This window comes from Panthera onca, chromosome B3 (genome assembly GCF_046562875.1).
Source record: "Panthera onca isolate mPanOnc1 chromosome B3, mPanOnc1 haplotype 2, whole genome shotgun sequence".
Taxonomy (NCBI): Eukaryota; Metazoa; Chordata; class Mammalia; order Carnivora; family Felidae; genus Panthera; species Panthera onca.
In genome coordinates this window covers 61,465,927-61,485,604 of record NC_138344.1, presented here as the reverse complement: position 1 = coordinate 61,485,604, position 19,678 = coordinate 61,465,927, and the positions used below count along the sequence as shown (strand labels likewise).

General features: G+C 56.1%; 2 protein-coding genes and 1 long non-coding RNA gene across 3 annotated transcripts; 1 reads left to right on the top strand and 2 right to left on the bottom strand.

The window, feature by feature from the left end:
• Nucleotides 1-480: 480 nt before the first annotated feature.
• On the top strand, nt 481-9,107 carry ITPKA (inositol-trisphosphate 3-kinase A). The gene is made up of 7 exons (XM_060618889.3): nt 481-1,077; nt 7,009-7,105; nt 7,191-7,407; nt 7,539-7,743; nt 7,973-8,074; nt 8,331-8,402; nt 8,516-9,107. The coding sequence occupies exons 1-7, from the start codon at nt 589-591 to the stop codon at nt 8,717-8,719; spliced, it is 1,386 nt and encodes a 461-aa protein (XP_060474872.1). The 5' UTR covers nt 481-588; the 3' UTR covers nt 8,720-9,107.
• On the bottom strand, nt 938-7,000 carry LOC132669242 (uncharacterized). Its single transcript, XR_009606053.2, has 3 exons — nt 1,902-7,000; nt 1,235-1,297; nt 938-1,050 (listed from the first exon to the last, which is right to left on the bottom strand). It is a non-coding gene; the product is annotated as an uncharacterized LOC132669242 (long non-coding RNA).
• A 367-nt stretch (nt 9,108-9,474) lies between the features above and the next one.
• Nucleotides 9,475-16,851, bottom strand: LTK (leukocyte receptor tyrosine kinase; the record flags this gene model as incomplete). The annotated part of the gene is given in 26 exon segments (XM_081795819.1): nt 9,475-9,811; nt 9,903-9,993; nt 10,070-10,204; nt 10,311-10,339; nt 10,341-10,388; nt 10,740-10,856; nt 10,952-10,983; nt 10,986-11,109; nt 11,266-11,319; nt 11,439-11,504; nt 11,506-11,539; nt 12,041-12,236; nt 12,693-12,785; nt 13,229-13,381; nt 13,919-14,016; nt 14,939-15,007; nt 15,009-15,103; nt 15,106-15,137; nt 15,185-15,258; nt 15,260-15,324; nt 15,530-15,552; nt 15,555-15,666; nt 15,803-16,012; nt 16,523-16,593; nt 16,687-16,734; nt 16,737-16,851. Coding segments are annotated over 26 exon segments (2,514 nt in total), but the record flags the coding sequence as incomplete, so codon positions are not given.
• Between the last annotated feature and the right edge of the window lie 2,827 nt (nt 16,852-19,678).

Sequence of the window (19,678 nt, the reverse complement as noted above, 5' to 3'; positions counted from 1 at the left end):
GACTCGCCGCGAGATTCAGGCCCCGCCCCCCTGACCTTGTTCTCTGCCAGCTGAGAAGTGGGGAGCTTGGGGGGAGGAAGCCTCAGGTCTTGCCCAGGACAGAGTCCCCACTTGGGCGCACGCCCTGGGGTGAGGCTTCCCCAGGAAGCTGATGGCCTTGCATTCCATGCTGAAGGAAAGCCCGGAGACCAGGAATCCTTGGCCCAGGATGGATCGTGGAAAGGAGCCGGAGGGACTGGGTAGGAGAGCGAGAGCAGGACCAGCTCCAAGGCAGTAGGGCCCGGGGGCGGAGCGACCCCTCCGGTCTCTTCGAGAGCGGGGACAGAGAGGCTGCGAAGGCCAGGCCCTGACTTTGTGTCCACGAGGTCTGAGCTTCCCGGTCACCCGGAGGAGCAACAGGGAGCCCTTGGAGGCCCGCGCTTTCTCTGAAAGTGAAAGGAGTGGGCGGGGGGCGCGGCCGAGGCGGGGCCCAGGCGGGCAGCCGCGCAGGCTCCGCCTCGGGGCAGTCTCGCGCCGGGGGCGCTGAGCGTCTCCAGTCCTCGCTGCGCCGCGGGCTGGTGGGCTTCGCTGAGGCTCGCGTGCGGGGAAATGACCCTGCCCGGGGGCCCGACGAGCATGGCGCGGCCGGGGGGCGCGGGGCCCTGCAGCCCGGGGTTGGAGCGGGCCCCGCGCCGGAGTGTCGGGGAGCTGCGCCTGCTCTTCGAGGCGCGCTGCGCGGCGGTCGCTGCCGCCGCCGCCGCAGGGGAGCCCCGGGCCCGCGGGGCCAAAAGGCGTGGGGGACAGGTCCCGAACGGGCTTCCACGGGCTCCCCCTGCCCCGGTGATCCCGCAGCTGACTGTGACAGCCGAGGAGCCGGACGTACCCCCGACCAGCCCGGGGCCACCGGAGCCGGAGGGTGGCTGGCTCCCGGCCGTGGGCTCCTCACACCTGCAGCAGCCGCGCCGCCTCTCCACCTCGTCGCTCTCCTCAACTGGCTCCTCGTCGCTGCCCGAGGACTCAGAGGACGATCTGCTGAGCGACAGCGAAAGCCGGAGCCGCGGCAACGTGCAGCTGGAAGCCAGCGAGGACGTGGGTCAGGTATGGGCCGCGGGGGCGGGGCCAGCGCGGGGCGCGGGGGCTGCGTGCGGCGGACCCAGCTCTGACCTGGCTGAGCGCCGACTTCTGCGCTAAGCTCCCTCCGCCTGGGGTCCTGCTTAGCAGGAGCATGGGGTTCTCAAGGACGCGCTGGGCTGACCTCCCTCCTTGGCAGTTTTCACCCGGCTTCCACCTGCGGGTCGCTGCCCGAGCCCTGGGGCGTCTAAGAAAGAGAGGGAGGAGGAGTCTGCGACCGGTCGCGAGCACCGGGTAGGGCGGAGGTGGAGATCGTGACTTGCTGGCTGCGAAGTGGGGCTGAGGGATCGGAGGGGCTTGGTCTTGCCCCGCGAACTCTCGAAGAGAGACGGGTGAAGGAGTCTCCCTCTCTCCCCACCCCCTCTCCCGCGCGGCGGCCCCACCCCCCGCCGTTGCCACGGTTTCCCTCTCCTGAGTGGGAGTGGAGAGGCGCTCCAGGCTCTGCTCGGGAACCGCCGCCGTCTGCTCCCGGCGCCCGCACAAGATGTGGACGCAGAGAAGGGAGGGGCTTGGGGCTGGGGGCCCCGGTAGGGAGTGGGACGCAGCCCTCCCCGGGTTTCCTGCTCCTAAGGAAAGCCGGGAGGAGGTAAACTGAGGCTGAAAAGCGGGATCCGCCTGCTAGTCCCTACTCCGGTAACCTGGCTGTTCCGGTGCCAGGTTTGACCCTCAGATAACCCCGGCCATGGTGCAGCGAAGTCATTCCCATGCCTGCCCCTCAGGGGTGTGCGGCGCCCGGGATAGCCATCTTGACCCCCTCGTTTTAACCAAGGCCAAATACTTTAAATAACTACCCGCGGTCAACGCGAAGGAGTTGCTCTACATCCACGTTATGCAAGTGTCCCTGGAGTGGAGGGAGAGGCGAAGGGCGTCCCGCAGGCTCTGGTGGTTCCGAGCCTGCCCAGAAGGGCGGTGAGAGCGGCGGACACTGGGCGCGGTGGGGAGAGCCCAGAGGCGCGGCCTCTGCCTGCTGAACCCGGGCTTCGCCGCTCGTTCGGACTGGATGAGGCGGAGGAGACCCTGTAACGACTTGCAATGGATCTGTGAATCAGTTACCCGCTGAGACGTACATTCTCCAGAAGGCAGCGTGGTTTGTAAGGTACAAGAGGGAAAAGTCTCATAGAGCAGGAACACACAAACGCGCACACACGCGCACACCCCGCCGCAGTCAGGTGTAGGGTGCGGGGAGTCCCTCTCTCCTCCGCGGATGAAAAAGATACCCCTCCCTGATCCGTGATCATTCCTAGTACAACCCTGGCTCACAGAGGGATGCGGGTGCCATCGAGGAATCTCCAAAGCCGTGGAATGTGGGGCAGTGAGAGGACTCCTTTCCTACCTCCTCCGAAATCCGGAGCAGTAGTTCTGGGTGCACCGTTCCCCGGGTCAGATCTCTGACAGCGGAGAGGCGGGATCAGGAGAAAGGACGCCAGGAGGGAAGCCTCCCCCCCCCCCCCCGCCCCCGCCCCCGCCCCTGTTTCCCTCTTCCGCCTACAGTCGGAGGAGGGCCCGGGGCCCAATCCTGCCTGCAACATAGGCACCCCGCCTGGGGTCAAGACTCCGAAGACCAGCTGCAGCCGTGCCCTAGGCGTCTTCGGCCGGCCTCTCCCTCGCCGAGCTTCGCCTTCTATCGGCGCAGCCAGGAGCTGGAGCAGAAGGCCGCTGCGGGCCCTTACAGCTCCAAGGCTGCGTCTCCCAGGCCTTCCCAACCCCCAGCCCGCCGGGGCCTCCCCGAAGGCAAACAGCCACGGAGGCGGCAGATAAGCCAGTAGGTGTTGACAGAGGCTGCCTGCGCCCGCGTGGAAGGGCCAAGCGCGGACTTTGCCTCACAGCCGGTCGGGGAGCGGCACAGAGTGCCCGCCTAGGCTGCCTTCAGGGCTTCCCTGGTCAGGAAGCTGAGGCCATCAGTTGGCTGACGGTGAAGGATGCGCCGGGAGAAGGGTCCTGCAGCAGAGCTCGGGAGCTCCCAGCTTGCCAGGCCCTGACACTAGGGTATGGGTAGATAATGGTATAGCTGGAAGCAAGAGGCGGCCCTGAAAGTCTCCACTTTGCCTCTGCCTGACACATCTTTCCCCAGCTCCTAGGAGCACCACACAGCCTGCCCAGAGCCTGGAGCTGGGCTCCGGCAGGGTACTATCCTGGGACTGGGCAGCCTGCCTCCTTCCTGGGGCCTTTCTTCTGGAAGAGGGAAAAGTCACGGGCAGGGAAACCCAGACAGATCAGGAGAGGAGTTGGGGGCCTATCCCCAAGAGCAGCCAGCATGACTGTCCTCTTAGGCCTTGCCTGCCTCTTAAAACAGTTTTGGGGTGTTGCTGTAGGGAGGGTATCTGGCTCCTGTTCATTTGGTTCTCCTCTTTCAGTGCTCTAGGATGGGTAAAGAGACCTCGATGCCATCCTGTCCTGGACCCAGAACTCCCACACTTCACTTTTCACTAATTATAGAGCAGAATTTAGGTTAACAGACTTCCTTTTTAAAAAGCAAATGCCCCTGGGGGGGTGAAGTCGTGGGTCACTTATACCTTAGTGCAAATCATTTTATAAATTTAAACTGATTGCTCCCACCACCACCACCACTACCACCACCACCACCACCACCACCACCACCACCACCACCACCACCACCACCACAGGGAGTGCAATGGGAACATGAGGAGGGGGTTGGGCTGGCAGAGTGCTTCAGCCCAAGACTGAATGGCTGGAGGTAGGGAGCCAGAGCCAGAGTCAGGAAGAATGGGGATGAGTATCTGGTGTGCTGTAAGAAGCAGGAGTCCTCAGGGCTTCCAAATGGAGCTTGGACAAAGGAGGGTCTGAGGCTAATGTCCAGCCAAACCCTTCCCAGAGAGAGATGGTCCCTGTTTAGCCCCAGGGGTATGGATCAGAAGGTGCCCCTGTGACTTCCTCAAAGACTCTTTCACATAATCAGCTCTCCTGGTTTTTTTTTGCCCCAAGATGCCCAGGCAGCCTATGGGTGTGAGTTGGTTTCCCAGACTTCTATGGAGGGTAGGCTGGACCCAAGGTTGGGGCTTTGGCCCTGTTTCCAGCTAGAAATAACAAATCTGCTTTTTGATATCCATATAATAAAAGCCTTACCTGCTCAAAAATATCTTCCTTGCTGTTGTTCATGTGCCAAAATTCCCGCCCACCCACTAAAGAATGACTCTTCAGGAGCCTTTTTGAATACATGCATTTTTATCTGCATTATGTTCCCTGGAGGAGGCAGCTTCCTAAGATGGATGGTGGTGAGTTCATTGATACTTGCATAGACTCCTTCGTGTTTGACCATATCCCTCACTGGCAGGGGAGCTAAATTCTGTCCTACCAACCTCAGGAAGTGGCTGGGAGGGTTCAGATGAAACCCCCTTGTAACCTGCATGGCTGGAACCAGCCTTAGTTGCTGCTACTCTTGGCTGATATGATCCTCACAAAATTGGAGGAGAATAGGTGATGACCCCATTTTACCTCAGCTTGGAAGCAAATCAGTGCTGCGTTATCATGCATCAATCAAGTGACAGTAGCCCAGGACTGCAGGCACTAAATCTTCTTCTACTGGGCCCACCTCCCACCTTCCATCCCCACTCACTGCTCTCACAAAATCCCAAAAGAAGGGATGGTGTGGTTCTCCCATCTCACCTAACCCAGGGCTGGCTCCCTCTTCCCCTGGGGTGGCTACAGAACTAGATATACCCTCCAAGTCCATTCTGGCCCCACTGTCCCCAAGCTTCTGTCAGTAGGCCCCTAAAGCTGCCTGAAACCATACCATTAAACCCATTCCTTTGGATGAAGACAGAGATGTCCAGCCAACAGAGAGGAGTTTGCAGGCAGATCTCAGTGTTTCCCCAGAGAGCAGACAGCCCACCTTGTGGCTGCAGATTGCTTCATCTTACACAAAGCGCTTTCTCATGCAGGGTCCCATTTGACCCCCAAAGGGAATTGGGGTGGTAGAATGGAGTTTGGAACCTGATGGGGTAATTGGGACATGGGGGAGGAGGTTGGGCTGGTAGAGAACTTCAGCCAGAAGCTGGGAGGCTGGAGGCAGGGAGTGAGGGGATGTTAACTCCTCTGAGCCTTGATTTCCTTCTGTAAAATGGCAATAATGCTACCACCCCATGCTCTTGCTTTGCATGTGAATGATTTGAAAATCATGAGTGGGAGAAGGGGGTATAGGACGGTGCCACTGAATACACATGGCGCATACATCTTCCTGGAATTTTACTTGAAGATTTGGAGGTGGGAGAGTTTTATAATAAAACTTGGATTTATTATGCAGCAGAATGCAAACCTTGCATGTATTTAAAGAGTAAAAAAAGGAGTTTTGAAAGAGATGTCATGTTTCTAGTGGGCTGCTTCTGGCTACACCCCCAGATCCCTGGGGGTTGGACACGTGATCACACCCTAGTGTGCCATGTAGGGACTTCAGTAGGAAAGTAGGAGCAGTGCTTTCTGATGGAAGATGAGAAGCGCCTGGCAGGCAGTAGGCGGTCAGTAAATGGTGGCTCGTGTTATGGCAGCAGCTCTATCCTCCCAGAGGAAACAGGCTCACACAGATGAAATCCTCACTTTGGTTCACTCAGCTAAAAAGTGACAGAACACATGATTCCAGTGCCCTGTCACTAACCCCTATCTCCTCCCCATGGGAAAGCAGCAGACTTCCCCTGTTTAGGCCAAGTTCTCCCTCTCCCTCTTGGAACTCTCTCTGATCAGGGAGGCTGTATTTCTGTGTTCCAGCCCTATAACTCCTGCAACACATATGCAACTCCTCTGAGGCAAGTACCCCTACGAGGAGGCAGCAGACACACAGTTTGGATGAGCAAACCTGTGTACTTTAGAGGGTGGACACAGGGCTGATGAGTTTTGGGTGGGAAAAGGAAAGGTCCAGAGTATGAGCTGCTCTCTGAATTGGGTGGAGGCCAGAAGCCATGGTCATGAGGCAAGAAGCACACCAAAATCTACATTTCCTTCCCAGTTTCATCTAAAATGATAGGCTCTCAGCTCTGCATCCCATTTTCAAGGCTCAGGTTTCTGGGTCTAGATCAAGACCAAAGATGCCCCGAGCCTTGCCAACTGGTGAGGAGTGAAAAGGCATCAGGAATAGCAAGAGGGTCTCAGGGAGCCCTAAGCCATTCTTTTCCCAGGCCCTGCCAGGCTAGCCTCTCTGTCCTGGGCCTTTGCAAAAGTTTGTTTCCATGTTTGTCTCCCTAAATGAGAGTAACCAATGGTCCAAAGTGAACGAAACAAGAATCCAAATTTGTCCAGTTTCTGCTTCATGCCAAGGAATGGGGCTGGGGAGGATGGAGCCTGTTACACTCAAGCCTCATTTACTACTCATAACAACCCAGGGAGAGTGATTATTTCCCCATTTTACAGATGAAGAAACTGACACTCAGAGGCCTGTTTCTCAGGCCCCAGAATCTCCTGAGGCAATGTTAGAAATGCAAATTTTTGGCTCCACCCAGACCTACTTAGAATTTCCCCCTGGGGCAGACCTGAGCGTCTGCATTTTTTAACCGGGGTGAGCATCAGGTGATGTTCAAGCTCAGGAAAGTTCTAAATCCTTGACAGAGCACTTTAGTAACCTGCTCACACAGCTCAGAGCAGCAGGAGTGGGGTGCAAACCTGAGCCCTTTGGTATTAAATTCAAGGCTGTTTTCAGTACAGTCCATAAGCTGGATATCTGCCATCACCCTGTGCCCATCTCAGTGTCCTCCACATAGGCTCACAATAAACTTTCCTTGAGTGAGTGAGTGAGTGAATGAGTGAGTGAGTGAGTGATTGAGTGAGTGAGTGAGTGAATCGTGGGGCCCTAGCTACTTGCGGTGGGTTGGGGCAGGAGACCCTATTCCAAAGGAGGGAGGGCTTAAGCACTGCTGAGACGCCAACGTGCACGCTGGACCGTGTCGCTTTCAGAAAAGCCACTGGCAGAAGATCCGGACCATGGTGAATCTGCCCGTCATGAGCCCTTTCAAGAGGCGCTATGCCTGGGTGCAGCTGGCTGGGCACACGGGTGAGCACAGGGCAGGCGCCGGTGAGGTGGGTGGGTGTCTGGAGTAGGAAGGGACCAGGCAGCGCTAACTGGTGCCAGTCTGCAGGGAGTTTCAAGGCGGCTGGCACGAGCGGGCTGATACTGAAGCGCAGCTCCGAGCCGGAGCGCTACTGCCTGGCGCGGCTCATGGCGGACGCGCTGCGCGGCTGCGTGCCCGCCTTCCACGGCGTGGTGGAGCGCGACGGCGAGAGCTACTTGCAGTTACAGGACCTGCTCGACGGCTTCGATGGGCCCTGCGTACTTGACTGCAAGATGGGCGTCAGGTACACGTGTCATGCCTGGCTGGGCGCGCACACAGGGAGGGGATGAGCGCTCTCCCGGGTGCCCAAAGCCGCCCTGGACCGGGTCCAGGTGTGCGCCCTCTTACGCCCCGCCGCTGCCCGCGCCTCCGCAGGACTTACCTGGAAGAGGAGCTGACCAAAGCCCGCGAGCGGCCTAAGCTGCGGAAGGACATGTACAAGAAGATGCTGGCGGTAGACCCTGCGGCTCCTACCGAGGAGGAGCACGCGCAGCGCGCGGTCACCAAGCCACGCTACATGCAGTGGCGAGAAGGCATCAGTTCCAGCACCACACTGGGCTTCCGCATCGAAGGCATCAAGGTGGGCCAGTCCCGCTTCGCTTTGCAGAGCCCTGTCCCTCCCTCAGCCCTAACCCCGCCGTGCGGTATCTGCCCTGTTGTTGACCCCCACCACGAGGCACCCTCTGGCGGCCTTTCTGCGGTCCCTGCAACTAATGTCCTGGGAGGTATTGCTGCTCTAGTCTGATCCTCTCCCCTTGAGCTGAGGAGAGACACGGGGACCCTGACCCTTCCTGTCCCATCTCCTTCAGAAAGCTGATGGCTCCTGCAGCACCGACTTCAAGACGACGCGAAGCCGGGAGCAGGTGATTCGTGTCTTCCAGGAGTTTGTGCAAGGGGATGCGGAAGTGCTGGTGAGCGCCGGATCCTAGAACCCTGGGGTGGTGGGGAAACCTGAAAACGAGGGTTGCCCCTAGGTCATCCGGTTTAACTCCCTCGCCTGTGATCCGCACCCCCCCCCCCCATCGTAGCATTTATCCCACCTGGGGGCCTGTGTCTTCCTCACCGCGGTATTTGCCATGCCAAGTATGCTTCGTGGCCCCTAATATTAGCAGAGGCTCAATTAGTGTTTAATTAATTTGCCTTCCTCTCCTACCCTGTTCTCTCCAGAGGAGGTATCTGAACCGCCTGCAGCAGATCCGGGACACCCTGGAGGTCTCTGAGTTCTTTAGGAGGCACGAGGTAAGAGGGGTAGGCTCAGGTGCGGGAGTTGTGGTCTGTGAGGGCTACAGCAGGATTAGGATGGGGGGCTTCTCCAGGAAAGGGGCGTGGCCTGACCATGTGGGGCTCGACAGGTGATCGGCAGTTCGCTGCTCTTCGTGCACGATCACTGCCATCGCGCCGGTGTGTGGCTCATTGACTTCGGCAAGACCACGCCCCTCCCCGACGGCCAGACCCTGGACCACCGGCGGCCCTGGGAGGAGGGCAACCGCGAGGACGGCTATTTGCTGGGGCTGGACAATCTCATTAGCATCCTGGCCAGCCTGGCTGAGAGATGAGGCTGGGCCCTGGTTCTGACAGATGGACCTGCGGCCGTGTCCACACCATGCATGCAGCCAGAGACTGAAACCCTGTGGTGCCGGGAGGTTCACACGGTTCTGAAGGCCAAGTGCCAACCACCATGGGACACACTGCACGAGCAGGGGGCTGTCTCCCATACAAGCCCCAGAGTTCCCAGAACCGATGGCACTAATTAACCCAGGGAGGGGGGGTAGGGAGGCTGGCTGGGACAATGGCCTCCTTCCTCAGCCCAGCTCTCTTGAGGGGGCTGCATATCTCTCTAGAGAGGCCAGATAATGAATTTTATTTCACAAACACTAGATCTATTGGTCTAACCTCCCACACTACAATGGACAGCCTTTGCCAATAAAACTCAAAGACACCAGCTTTGGTGACTCAGGCCTCATCCCCTCCCTCCTCTGGTCCCTTTCTTACTTCCCTAGCATCCTTCATGTCTAGGCAGATCACTGGAGGGTATGAGAAGAGCTCTTTATTAGAGGCATTTGTAGGGTTGAGGGCTGCCCAGATGAAAGACACTTATGGGTGGGGGAGGGAAGGGTAATCCAGAGAAGGCTTCCTGAGGGAGGCGATTTCAACCTCTGGTCCCAAAGATCAAAGGCTGGGAGTGTCCAAGCTCTTCTCCAGGAAGCCTGGGCTGGTTTCCAGGATGGGGAGTCCACTGGTGCCTGGCCAGTTCTGAGACAGGCCCAGACACGCAGTACAGACTGCAGGGGACAGAGGCTACTGGAATAACAAGCTACCTAGAAGCCTGAGGAAGAGTGCAGGGAGGAACCATTGCTACAGGCACTGCCTGAGTCCTCACCTTCCGGGCCCCTTGGGGCCCAAGAGCCATAGGGGGGATTCCAAAGGTTCTGAGGTTGGAGGTCCCTGGATTTGGGGTCTTGGGACTCGAGGGCAGTCAGGGGCCAAGGAGGCTCCCTATTCAGCTCTTTAAGCTCTCCAGATTCAGTTCCTGGGCCCATGGGGAATCTTAGGCCCTCCAAAGACTTGCTCCCCAGCCCAGAAGCCTTTTCCTCATCCAGAGTGGGCAGGAGCTCCATTGGCAGGAATAAATTCAGCACATCCGGGTCCTGTAATAGAAGGGCAGGGGAGCAGCTTTGTTTTATGGCTTCCTTCCTGACCCTCAAGATCAAGATGGTCAAGGCAGGTGAGGGGGCACACCTGAATGCAGTACTGAAGATGCTCCAAGATGCTGGCAAAACAGGGGCACAGCTGAGGTTGGTGCAGCCAACACCGTGTCATGGTACAGTACCTGGGAGAAAGGTAGGATTTTGTGCCCACCTATGGCTGTGAAGGACCTCCGTCCCTGGACAACACTCCATACTCACACAGGCCCTGGGCAGCCCCTGGGAGGGCCCATCTGTCCCCCTCCAGTGACAAAGTACAGTATGTCCTGGTTGGTGCACCCAGGGTAGGGCATGTAGCCTAATAAGAAGATTTCCCAGAACAGGACCCCGAAAGACCTGCATCATGAGTGGGGGAAGTTCAATGAAGCCCATTAGACACAGCCTCCCCTTTCCCTCATGTAAGGTGGCCCAAGGCCAGGGAAGGGGGCAGGCATGTTATCACCAGGAGTCTGTCTTGGATGTGAAAATGAATGCCCTCCAGAAAGGCCTCTTCAGGCATCTACTTGACTGGCAGCAGAGCCTACCGCCCCCCCCCCCCCCACTCCTAATAACTGGTTCTACAGGAGGGAGGAGGGGAGTGAGACACTGCTCAAATGCCACCAGAGTGCTGGTAAATCTCTTGGAGCAGCAGCAGCTTTCCCCACGTCCCCAGACCCCACACCTGTAATATCATATTTTGCCATCCTGAAGTCCCCAGTACCGACCACTGGGCTGAGTCCAGTGCAGCCCAGCAGGCAGTTCCTGGCATCAATGTCCCTACAGGCAAAAAAAATCACTGCCAGAACTCAGAAGCTCTGACCCTGAACTATTTCTATAAAAGTTATGTGGAAAAGCTATTCCTTAGGGATTAGAGATTGGGCTGCTCCCCCACCTGCTCTGAGCCAGGATCACTCCCAACCTGTGGATTTTCCTTCAGGTAGTGGTAGCCCTGGGTTATGTCCTGAGCCAGCTGGAGCAGGTCCCACATGGCCAGAGGTGATGGCTGGCCCTGGGTAGCGCAGAGGGTGTGTTAGTCCATGCTTGTTTTGGGACACATGGACAGGGTCTTTAGATGGGCCAAGAGGGCTGGGAGAAGGGTCTTACCAAGTGTGGCCGGTTGTTCCTCAGGAAACTGTTATGTCCCCTCCAGACCTCAACTCCAGCAGAATTAGGCGAGGGGCAGTCCAGAGTCTGAGCCCCACTCAGCGCACAATGTTCTGATGGTTGAATGTGCTGTGTGGGAGGTGCACATACCCCAGTCACTGACAGGGAAGGAAACCAGGCTCTAGGCTCCACAAAAGTGGAGACAGGCTCTGTATCCCTAGAACTGCTACCTCTCAGCTCCAGGGTGAAGAGAAGCTGTCCCAGCAGGCAGTTCAGTGCCCACCTTCCACCCCTGCCCCTGGGCCCAGGTGCACCTGATGCGGTGAGAAATCCAGCTCATCCTGACTAGAGCAGAGTTCTGGCAGGGTCTGGGGAGGAAAAGGGCTCCTGAGCTCCCCCAGACATTTCAGGAGGCCAGTTGATCCTAGCTCTAGCAACTGTTCCTCCCCCCATGGAGCCCCGCTCTACCCTGAGCCAGGAGTTCCACCCCTCTCCCCTTGACAGCCACCTGCAGGGGGTTGGGGTCCCCAGGAAGGCCAATTACCAGTCCTTCAATAGACTTCTCCCAAGGCGCCATGGCCCAGTGCTCTGCAGGAAGACAGGTTGGAAGGGAGAGGGTGGCTGGGCCTGGGGAAGGGTCCTGGAGGGTCTAGTGCCTCCTTTACCTCCCTTGCCACTCCCTATACACCCAGGTGGCCCTATCTGAGGACTCTGAGGCTTTTCTGCATCATGGCATCTCCCCAAGTACAAGCCCTGCAGAGGCAATGCTGACTGGCACAGAGTTAGGGCAGAAGAGAGAGCAGGTATGGGCTTAGGGTGAGGGTGGGAGTCTGTGATGAGGTTTTCCTTATGTCCTTGCAGATACTTGCTCCAAAGAAATCATGGGGTCCCTAGCATCCCAGGACTGGGGATGACAACTGACCTATACAAGTCACTGTGCCTTTTAGAAATTCTCTGGCCTCTGTCTCCTCCACAGAGGGGTTGAGGCCAGATTCTCTCTGGGAACCATAATTCACCACAGCAGGGAACGGGGTGGAAGAGGGAGGGATTCAGAGTGCATAGGTTCTCAGAAGGAGGGGGAGAACTCACCTGAGCAGAGTGACATTGGCTGGGGAAACCTCTGTAAGTCCTGGGGGCAGAGGCCAGGACTGGGCGGGGCCAAACCCCACCTGGCAGTAGTAGAGGTTGAGAGGTGTCCTGGTGGTGGAGGTTTGAAGGTAGCTCAGCTTGAGCTCAGGGTCGTGCAGCCTCATCTACCACAGGCCCTGCCACTTCTTATGGTTCACTGAAGAAGATGGCAAGAAGATACCCACACTGTTTGCTACCCTTCTGCACAGGACATCTCTCCAGATGTCCATTAAGGCAAATGTTTTCCCTGGGCCTCCATAGCTACTTCTACTCTTAGAACCCTAGAGGAGTCCACCACTGCTCTGCTGGAAGCAGGGTTTTTGTTTTGTTTTGTTTTGAGAGAGTGGGCACATGAGTGCTAGTGGAGGAGGGGCAGAAAGAGAGGGAGCATAGAGGATCTGAAGCGGGGTTCCATGCTGACAGCAGAGAGCCCAAGGCAGGGCTTGAACTCATAAACAGTGAGATCATGACCTGAGCCAAAGTCGGACATTTAACTAACTGAGCCACCCAGGTGCCCCAGAAGCAAGGGTTTTGAAATCAGCCTCGTCTGTCCCTGGGACCCCGCGCAGCTCAGTGACAAGGTGGGCAGCCATACCTGTTGGATGTTGCTTACCCAGAATAAGAACCCCACACACCATAAGGAGGCTCAATGTAGAGGTCACAACAGTCACCAACAGAACCAGAGGGCCTGGTGAGGTGGGCAGGTCTAGGGAGAAAGAGAGATGCCTTCAGTGGGAAGCTTTTCTCTGTTCCCCTACCCAAATTTTACCCAGACCTCAAGACTCAGCCAAACTGTTAACTTCTCCATGATGCTTTCCCTATTTATCCTAGACAAAAGCAACCTTTCCTTTCTGAGAACTCCTAAAACATTTTAAACCTCCCATGGCAATTGTCACTTTAATAGATTTCTAAATCTAGATCTAGATAGATAAATAGGTAGGTACATAGGTGGATAGGTAGATATCACCCCTCCCATACTAGACCACTAGACTACATGCTCCTTGAGGGCAGAGCATGCACTGATGCATATCCAGCCTCCTGCCCAGCACCTAGAATGGTGCCTGGCACATACCAGTCATCTTTCCCAGCAGCCTACTGCTCCTCCCAGCCCGTGGCCCCAGGAGTCCAGACCTTGGACAAAGGCAGGACTTACCTGTAGCATGCATGTAATGTTACCTGCAGCTAGCTCCATGCCCCCTGGGCACATGCATTTGGCTAACCAGAGCTCTGCCTGCCACTGGCAATGGCAATGACTACAGCTGAGGAGGAGTCAGATCTCTACCTCTCTGTGGCTCTCCATGACTATGAGTAAAACAACTGATACTGCAGGGTGAAGGTGGGGGACAGACATAATTTTTCCAGCTATGTGGTTAACTCTAGCCCTGGACTTTGAACAATGAGCAACACCAGAGGCATTGAAGGGGTAGGGGAAGGGCTTGCAGGACTCTGTCAAGTCCATATACTCCCTCTTCTGGGATCCTGGAGCTTGGAGGATTGAGTTTAAGAATTCATAGCAGGAGGGGCACACCAGGCTCTGTGCTGACAATATGGAGCCTGCTTGGGATTCTCTCTCTCTGCTCTTTCCCTGCTCACACACTCTCTCAAAATAAATAAATAAACATTAAAAAAAAAAATCATAGTAGGAGATATTTGACAAGCACCCCAGAATGCCTCATACTGGCATCACAATTGACCACCCAGTTCTTGACAACTCCCGTGCTGTCCAAGAAACAGGTGGTTCAGAGCAGAGTTGGTGGCTCAGATGGGAGTGGGCTCAAAGATTGAGGAAGAAGGCTAGACCCAGCTGAAAGCTGGGGGGGTGGGGGTAGGGGCCAATACCTGCCAGAGGCTGCAGAAAGCGTTCGCTGCAGGGGTGTATGAAGGATACCCCATCTTCTCCATCAACCCAGAGGATGTCAGTCTCTGAGGCCTGGAAACTGAAAGTGTTAGAGTGTTTGGCTACAAAATGAGGGAGGGAGGGGGGCAGGGGCATACAGATGGGAAACTGGCTTGGGAACAGTAGGGAAGCTGTTGTCTCCCTAGCGCGAATCCCCTGTGGCCCTCTCTACACTAGCATTACAATACCGGTGCTGCCCGCTCAGAAGTGGGAGCCAGGAGCCAGGGAGGTGGGATGGGCATAATCAGCTGGAACCTGAAGGCCTTGCTCAGGGACAACCTGAGCTGGGGCAACCTCCTGGTCCACCTAAAACCCTCTGATTTCAGGTCCTCATATATAAAATGGAAGAGGCCCAAACCACATGTTCCATTTTTGTGATAATGGAGATGTGTATAAAGTACTCATGAACAGTATGGCTCAGACAGACCCCAAAGCTCTGTCTCTTTACACCAGTGATTTCCAAACTCTGGAGTGTATTAAAATCACCCAGAAGATTGATTAAAACACAGATGGCTGGGAGACTTCCCTAGAGTATCTGATTCAGTAGGTTGGAGAGGGGCTGAGAATTCGCATTTGTAACTTCCTAGGTGGTGCTAATGTTACTAGTTTAGGAACCACACTTTGAGAACTGCTGATTTAAATTATCCCTGACTTCCTGCCTCTCTGCTCGGCTTGCTAACTCAGCCTGCTCTAAGCTCTTGCGGCTGCTGTAGAACACGGAGACCTGTGGTGATGAAAAAAGTCCTGGATTTAAATGAAAATCTAGGGAGTCCTGTCTGCTTGTATGAGTTCTGTCTGCTTGCAACTTATTTGATCTCTTTTTTCTAAGAGCTATTACTTTTATTGCTCTGGCCCAGGACAGGGCTCAAGCCCTTTCCCACCTGTCCTTTAGAGGGCTTACTCTAAGGTTCTCACTTCACTTAACCCTGGGAGCTGCCCAGCTGCCCTCCCCAAGAGTGCACCTGTCCGAGTAGCGGCCGCCGCCGCCTCCACCCGCAGTACAGGCCCCGCCGCCGCCCCCGAAACCTCCGGCCAAGTGTAGCCCAGGCCTCTGCGCAGCCCTGGCCGCCCCCCCCGCCCCCCGCCCCCTCCAGCAGTGGACGGCCGGCCTGCGGAGAGGGGGCCTGGCCCGCGACGTCCAGCCGCCCCCTCCACCTGCGGGGCGACAGCAAGATGACTGGCAGCGAAGATGGGGGCTCTCCCCACGGCCCCGCTTCTCCCGCTGCTTCCGGGCGTCGCCGAGCGGCTCTCCAGTTTCTCAGGGGCAGCCTCGGTCCTGGCGCCTCAGGTAGGCCCGCCCGCCTCCTCCGGCCGCCACCAGCAGGGGCTCCAGCTCGCCGACGCGCAGCTATGGCGCCGGCGGCGCGTTGAGGGGCGCGCCCTCCAGCCGTCGAGGGAAGACCCGTGCATCAGGCACCCGAGTAAAGGCTCAGGGACTGGGGACCCCAAGTCCGGGACGCAGAGCGTGTGTGCGCGCGTTCGCAGGAGGAGATTTGGGACCCCAACGCGGAGCGCTGAGGGCGGGTGCTGAGCGCGCCGAGGCAAACACGTACCCGAAAGATGTAGGTGGCGCCCCGCCGCCTCCCGCCCAGCGCCGCGACCCCGGGACCCCTTCGGCCCCCTCCGTCGCCGCGTGCTCCTCAGCGGTCCGAGTCTCTCCGAGACAGACGCGCTGGCTCTGCCGGCTCCCCTGGGGACATGGGGCGTCGGATGCAGCGGGGCCCCATGCTCCTTTCGCGGTGCGGCTGTCTTAACACCGCGGAGTGCCCGGCCCTAGCCCTACTCCTGCGGAGCTTAAGCCGCCTTTTCCCACGGGCCCCGCTTACTCGGGGACAGGCATCCTCTCCCCGCTGCCCCACTAGGATGTAAAGCGGCTCCCTGCGACCAAGGGAGAAGAGGGCGGAGACGAAGACGCCCTGCGCCCGCCACGGGTGGTTCTTGGCGCCTTTGCTCCCCGCGGCTCCGTAAGCTAAGGTCCTGCGGAGAGCAGGTGCTCGGTCCCCAGCCCAAGCATCTTTGGTCGTCGGGCTACCCGCCTGCGGCAGAGGTCGGAAACAGAAGCGGCTCCAGAATTTATCTCAGGGACTTAGGCTGTAGTCGATTTTGAAGGGTTGGGGAGACCCAGGGTTACACACCAGAAAATTAGATTTTACACTTACTTTAGCAGGCGTAATGGAGATGAGGGGAGGCTCAAGGCACCCGTTGGCGCCGCAGGTGGTTAGGGGCAATCCATTTGGTGGGAACAGGCTCCTAGATACTGGCTCACTCCGTGGCGACTATTGCCACCCTCCCCCGGTTCTGCTGGAAGAAGGGACAAAGTCTCCAGGGCGCACATGGTTGTAGAATACTCTAAGACAACGTGGTGTTCATGAGGCCGTTGGTCGCCTGACTTTAGAACCTCAGACTGGGAGGTCACCACCCACCTCTCCCTGCTCTGCACTTACAGGTACCTGTCAGTGCCCTGTCCCACCACAAATGTACGCCTTTCAGAGTCTTTTGGACCCCCACTGTCGCCACCAGGCTGCTGCCTGTGTACCACTTGTCACAGTTTGTGTGGGTCCTCCACAGCCGCTGTCCCCGCAGAAGAATAACCAAGGCCCTTCAGTGCCTGGAAGCAGGGAAGGAGGAAAAGGTCATATAAGCACCTGCCCTAGACTGGTAAGGTGAGCAGAGGAGAAGGGAGGAAGGAGCTTGGAGCTTACCTGGGGAATTAGGGGAGAAGCTGGCTCCAAGCCACTAGGTGGGGTGGTGATATTCCGTCTTGGGGGCTTGGAGCTGGCAGCCACAGGGGCAAGGATGATGGAAACGGTGCCTGGGACCGTGACTGGAGCAGAGACTGGCTCCTGAAAGGTGACAGTGAGATAGCGGGGTTGGGAGAGGGGGCAGGATGTTAAATGGGAGACAGAAGATAAAGATAGACAAATGCAGACACTTGCCTCTCGCAGCCATGCTCCTATCGCCACTCAGCCAGGGCACACCAGCATCTAGAAGCAGCCCCCCACCAACTGCTGTTGCTGAAGCCCCATGGGGTGCTGGCTGATACCTCTGCAAGTTTCTCCCCTGGGGAGTCCTTGTGAATGACTTGGGGGCTGCCCTGAGATTGTTCCTGCAGGCCCCCCACCCTTTCCTTGACTTAGCTAGGTAGTCTCACCCCCAGGCGGTGCTGAGACCCCAGGGCCTGTCCCTCCTTCCCAAGCTGAGAGATGGGGAACCTTGGATTGAGGTATGCACCTTGCTTCTGGGACCACTCCTGGAGCACTGACCCAGAAGTGTTGGCCTTGAGAGTTCCAGACCTCTGTGGGAGCCACAGGACCTGTCTGCCTTCACTGCTTTTGCCAAGCCTAGGAAGATGCCTCTAGCCAGGTGGTTCCTTTACAGACAGAAGGTACTTACGCGTGGCTCCAATCCATAGCAGCAGCCAGCTCAAGCAGCCCATGGCTTGTTCAGCCTGCTGCACTGAGGGTTGTAGGCTCAGACCTTGCCACTTTGCCCGTCTTCCCCTTATAGGAGCCTCCAGCTACTTGCTAGACACTGATGGTCCTAAAGCCTGCCTGGCCACTCCCACCTAAGACCCTGGCCACTCCCATGCTGAAGGAGGGGAAGGTGGGGCAGGTGGGCAGGGAGGTCCCCACGCTTTCAGGAAGAGGCTTGGGAGCACACATCCAAGGGCTCCGTGTCTGGATCCACTGGGTTGGCTGCTGGCTGTCTCAGAGAATGAGGTGAGTGCAAGGTAGGGGAGAAAGTGCCCCCCACCCTTTTGAGGCTGGAGCCTGAAAAAAATGGCAAGCCACACCCTAGATACTTGCCCAAGCTTCTAGGTCTTTCTAACTCCCACATCGGGAGCAGTGTGGTGACTGCTTCATTGGTGGTGGGGTGTGTGTGTGTGTAAAACACATAGGAAGTGCTCTTTAAACAGCCCCAAGTTAGGCAGCATTACTTGTCATTACTTGTGTCTTTTCAGTGCCTTTGTAACTGAAAGGCCAACTCTCCAGATACTCTCAGAAACATGCGCCTCTGGGTTCACTTCATACAATTGATTGCCTGTTGTTAACTCTGTACAATTTCTTACTGTGATGGGGTGAAAGCCTGAATCCTGATGTCAACGATCTAAGTGCCAGTACTAGCATTTCTAGTCAACAGGTGACGCTGTTCCGGTCACACTGTTCTGAGGCGGTTTCCCCACCACCTATAAAATCATATGAAGGGGGGATTGCTCTGTAAACCGCAAGAAACCCTGTAACTGTGAAGGTTACTTAGCTGTCAGGTGGTTTTGTGTCTTCTTTATTCTTTTTCCAAAATATTAATTTTTTAAAAAGTTTTCTTTATTTATTTTTGAGAGAGAGAGAGAGAGAGAGAGAGAGAGCAGGGGAGGGGCAGAGAGAGAGAGAGAGAGAGAGAGAAAACCCCAAGCAGGCTCTGCACTGTCAGCACAGAGCCCAATGTGGGGCTCGAACTCCTGGACCATGAGATCATGACCTGAGCTGAAATCAAGAGTCTGACGCTTAACTGAGCTGCCCAGGTGCCCCCCAAAATACTAATTTTAAAGGCTGAGGCCTGTGTGTAATATAAAGCACTGGGGAAAAAAAGAAGTGACAGTAGTTAGCTAGTTGGTGAAGCCTCTGAATATATAGTGCTAGATAAAGACACTACAGTGATTTTGTAAACACTCTAGTACTCAGACCCTATTTAGCTCTGTTGGTATCCTACTATGAGGTCACAAAATTTCTTTGGTAAGGTTCCCGTAAGCCAGTGGTTCTCCAAGTGTGTGTTTGGGCTTGGATAACAGCGTCAGCACCACCTGGGAACTTGTTAGAGATGCAAATTCTTGGGTTTCACCCTAGGTCTACTCAATCAGGAACACTGGTGTACTGCCTAGCAATCGATTTAACACACCTGAAGACACTGCATTGCTGTTTGCAGATGCAGTAGCTGCTTAATAAACCTACTGGAGAATTCTGTGTGCAGCAGCTCCATTTATGGGAAATGGGTTCTCTCTGCCTGCTGATAGGGCACACTGCACTCACTCTGATGACCTGTAAACACACTATAGGTAATTCCACACAGAAAATGACACTCTAAGAAAGCTTGAGTGTTAGAATTCAGATGAAAGAACCTAGAAACTCTATCAAGAGATGAACCAATGAATCAGAATTCATGGTTTGATCCACTCCTTCCCAGCCCTTACCTACTACCACTCAAGTCCACAATGGAAGGGGTGTTGTGTGACAACACTAATAGACCGAATATTTGTGCCCTCCATCCCTGCCTCATTCGTAGGTTGAACCCTAATACCCAATGTGAGGGTATTTGGAGGCAAGGCCTCTGGAAAGTGATTAGGTCATGAGGGTTCCACCCTCATTTCCCTTCCACCACGTGAAGGCTGTCTACGAACCAGGAAGTGGGCTTTCACTAGAGACCAACTGTGCCAGCATGTTGACCAACTTCCCAACCCCAAGAACAGAAATGAATTTCTATTGTGTATAAGGCACTCAGTCTTTGGTATTGTTACAGCAGCCCAAATAGATGAAGAGACAGCTAGTGCACAGTCTGATTTCGGGTTTCTTCATATCTCAGATAGCAGTTAACAGACCATAAGAAGACAAGACGCCGACCTCATTAAGGATACTTATACATCAAGTGGACTGCCCAGAGTCCTTCCAGAAGTACCCCTTCCCAAGAGCATTACTCTGGCCCAGCTCTAC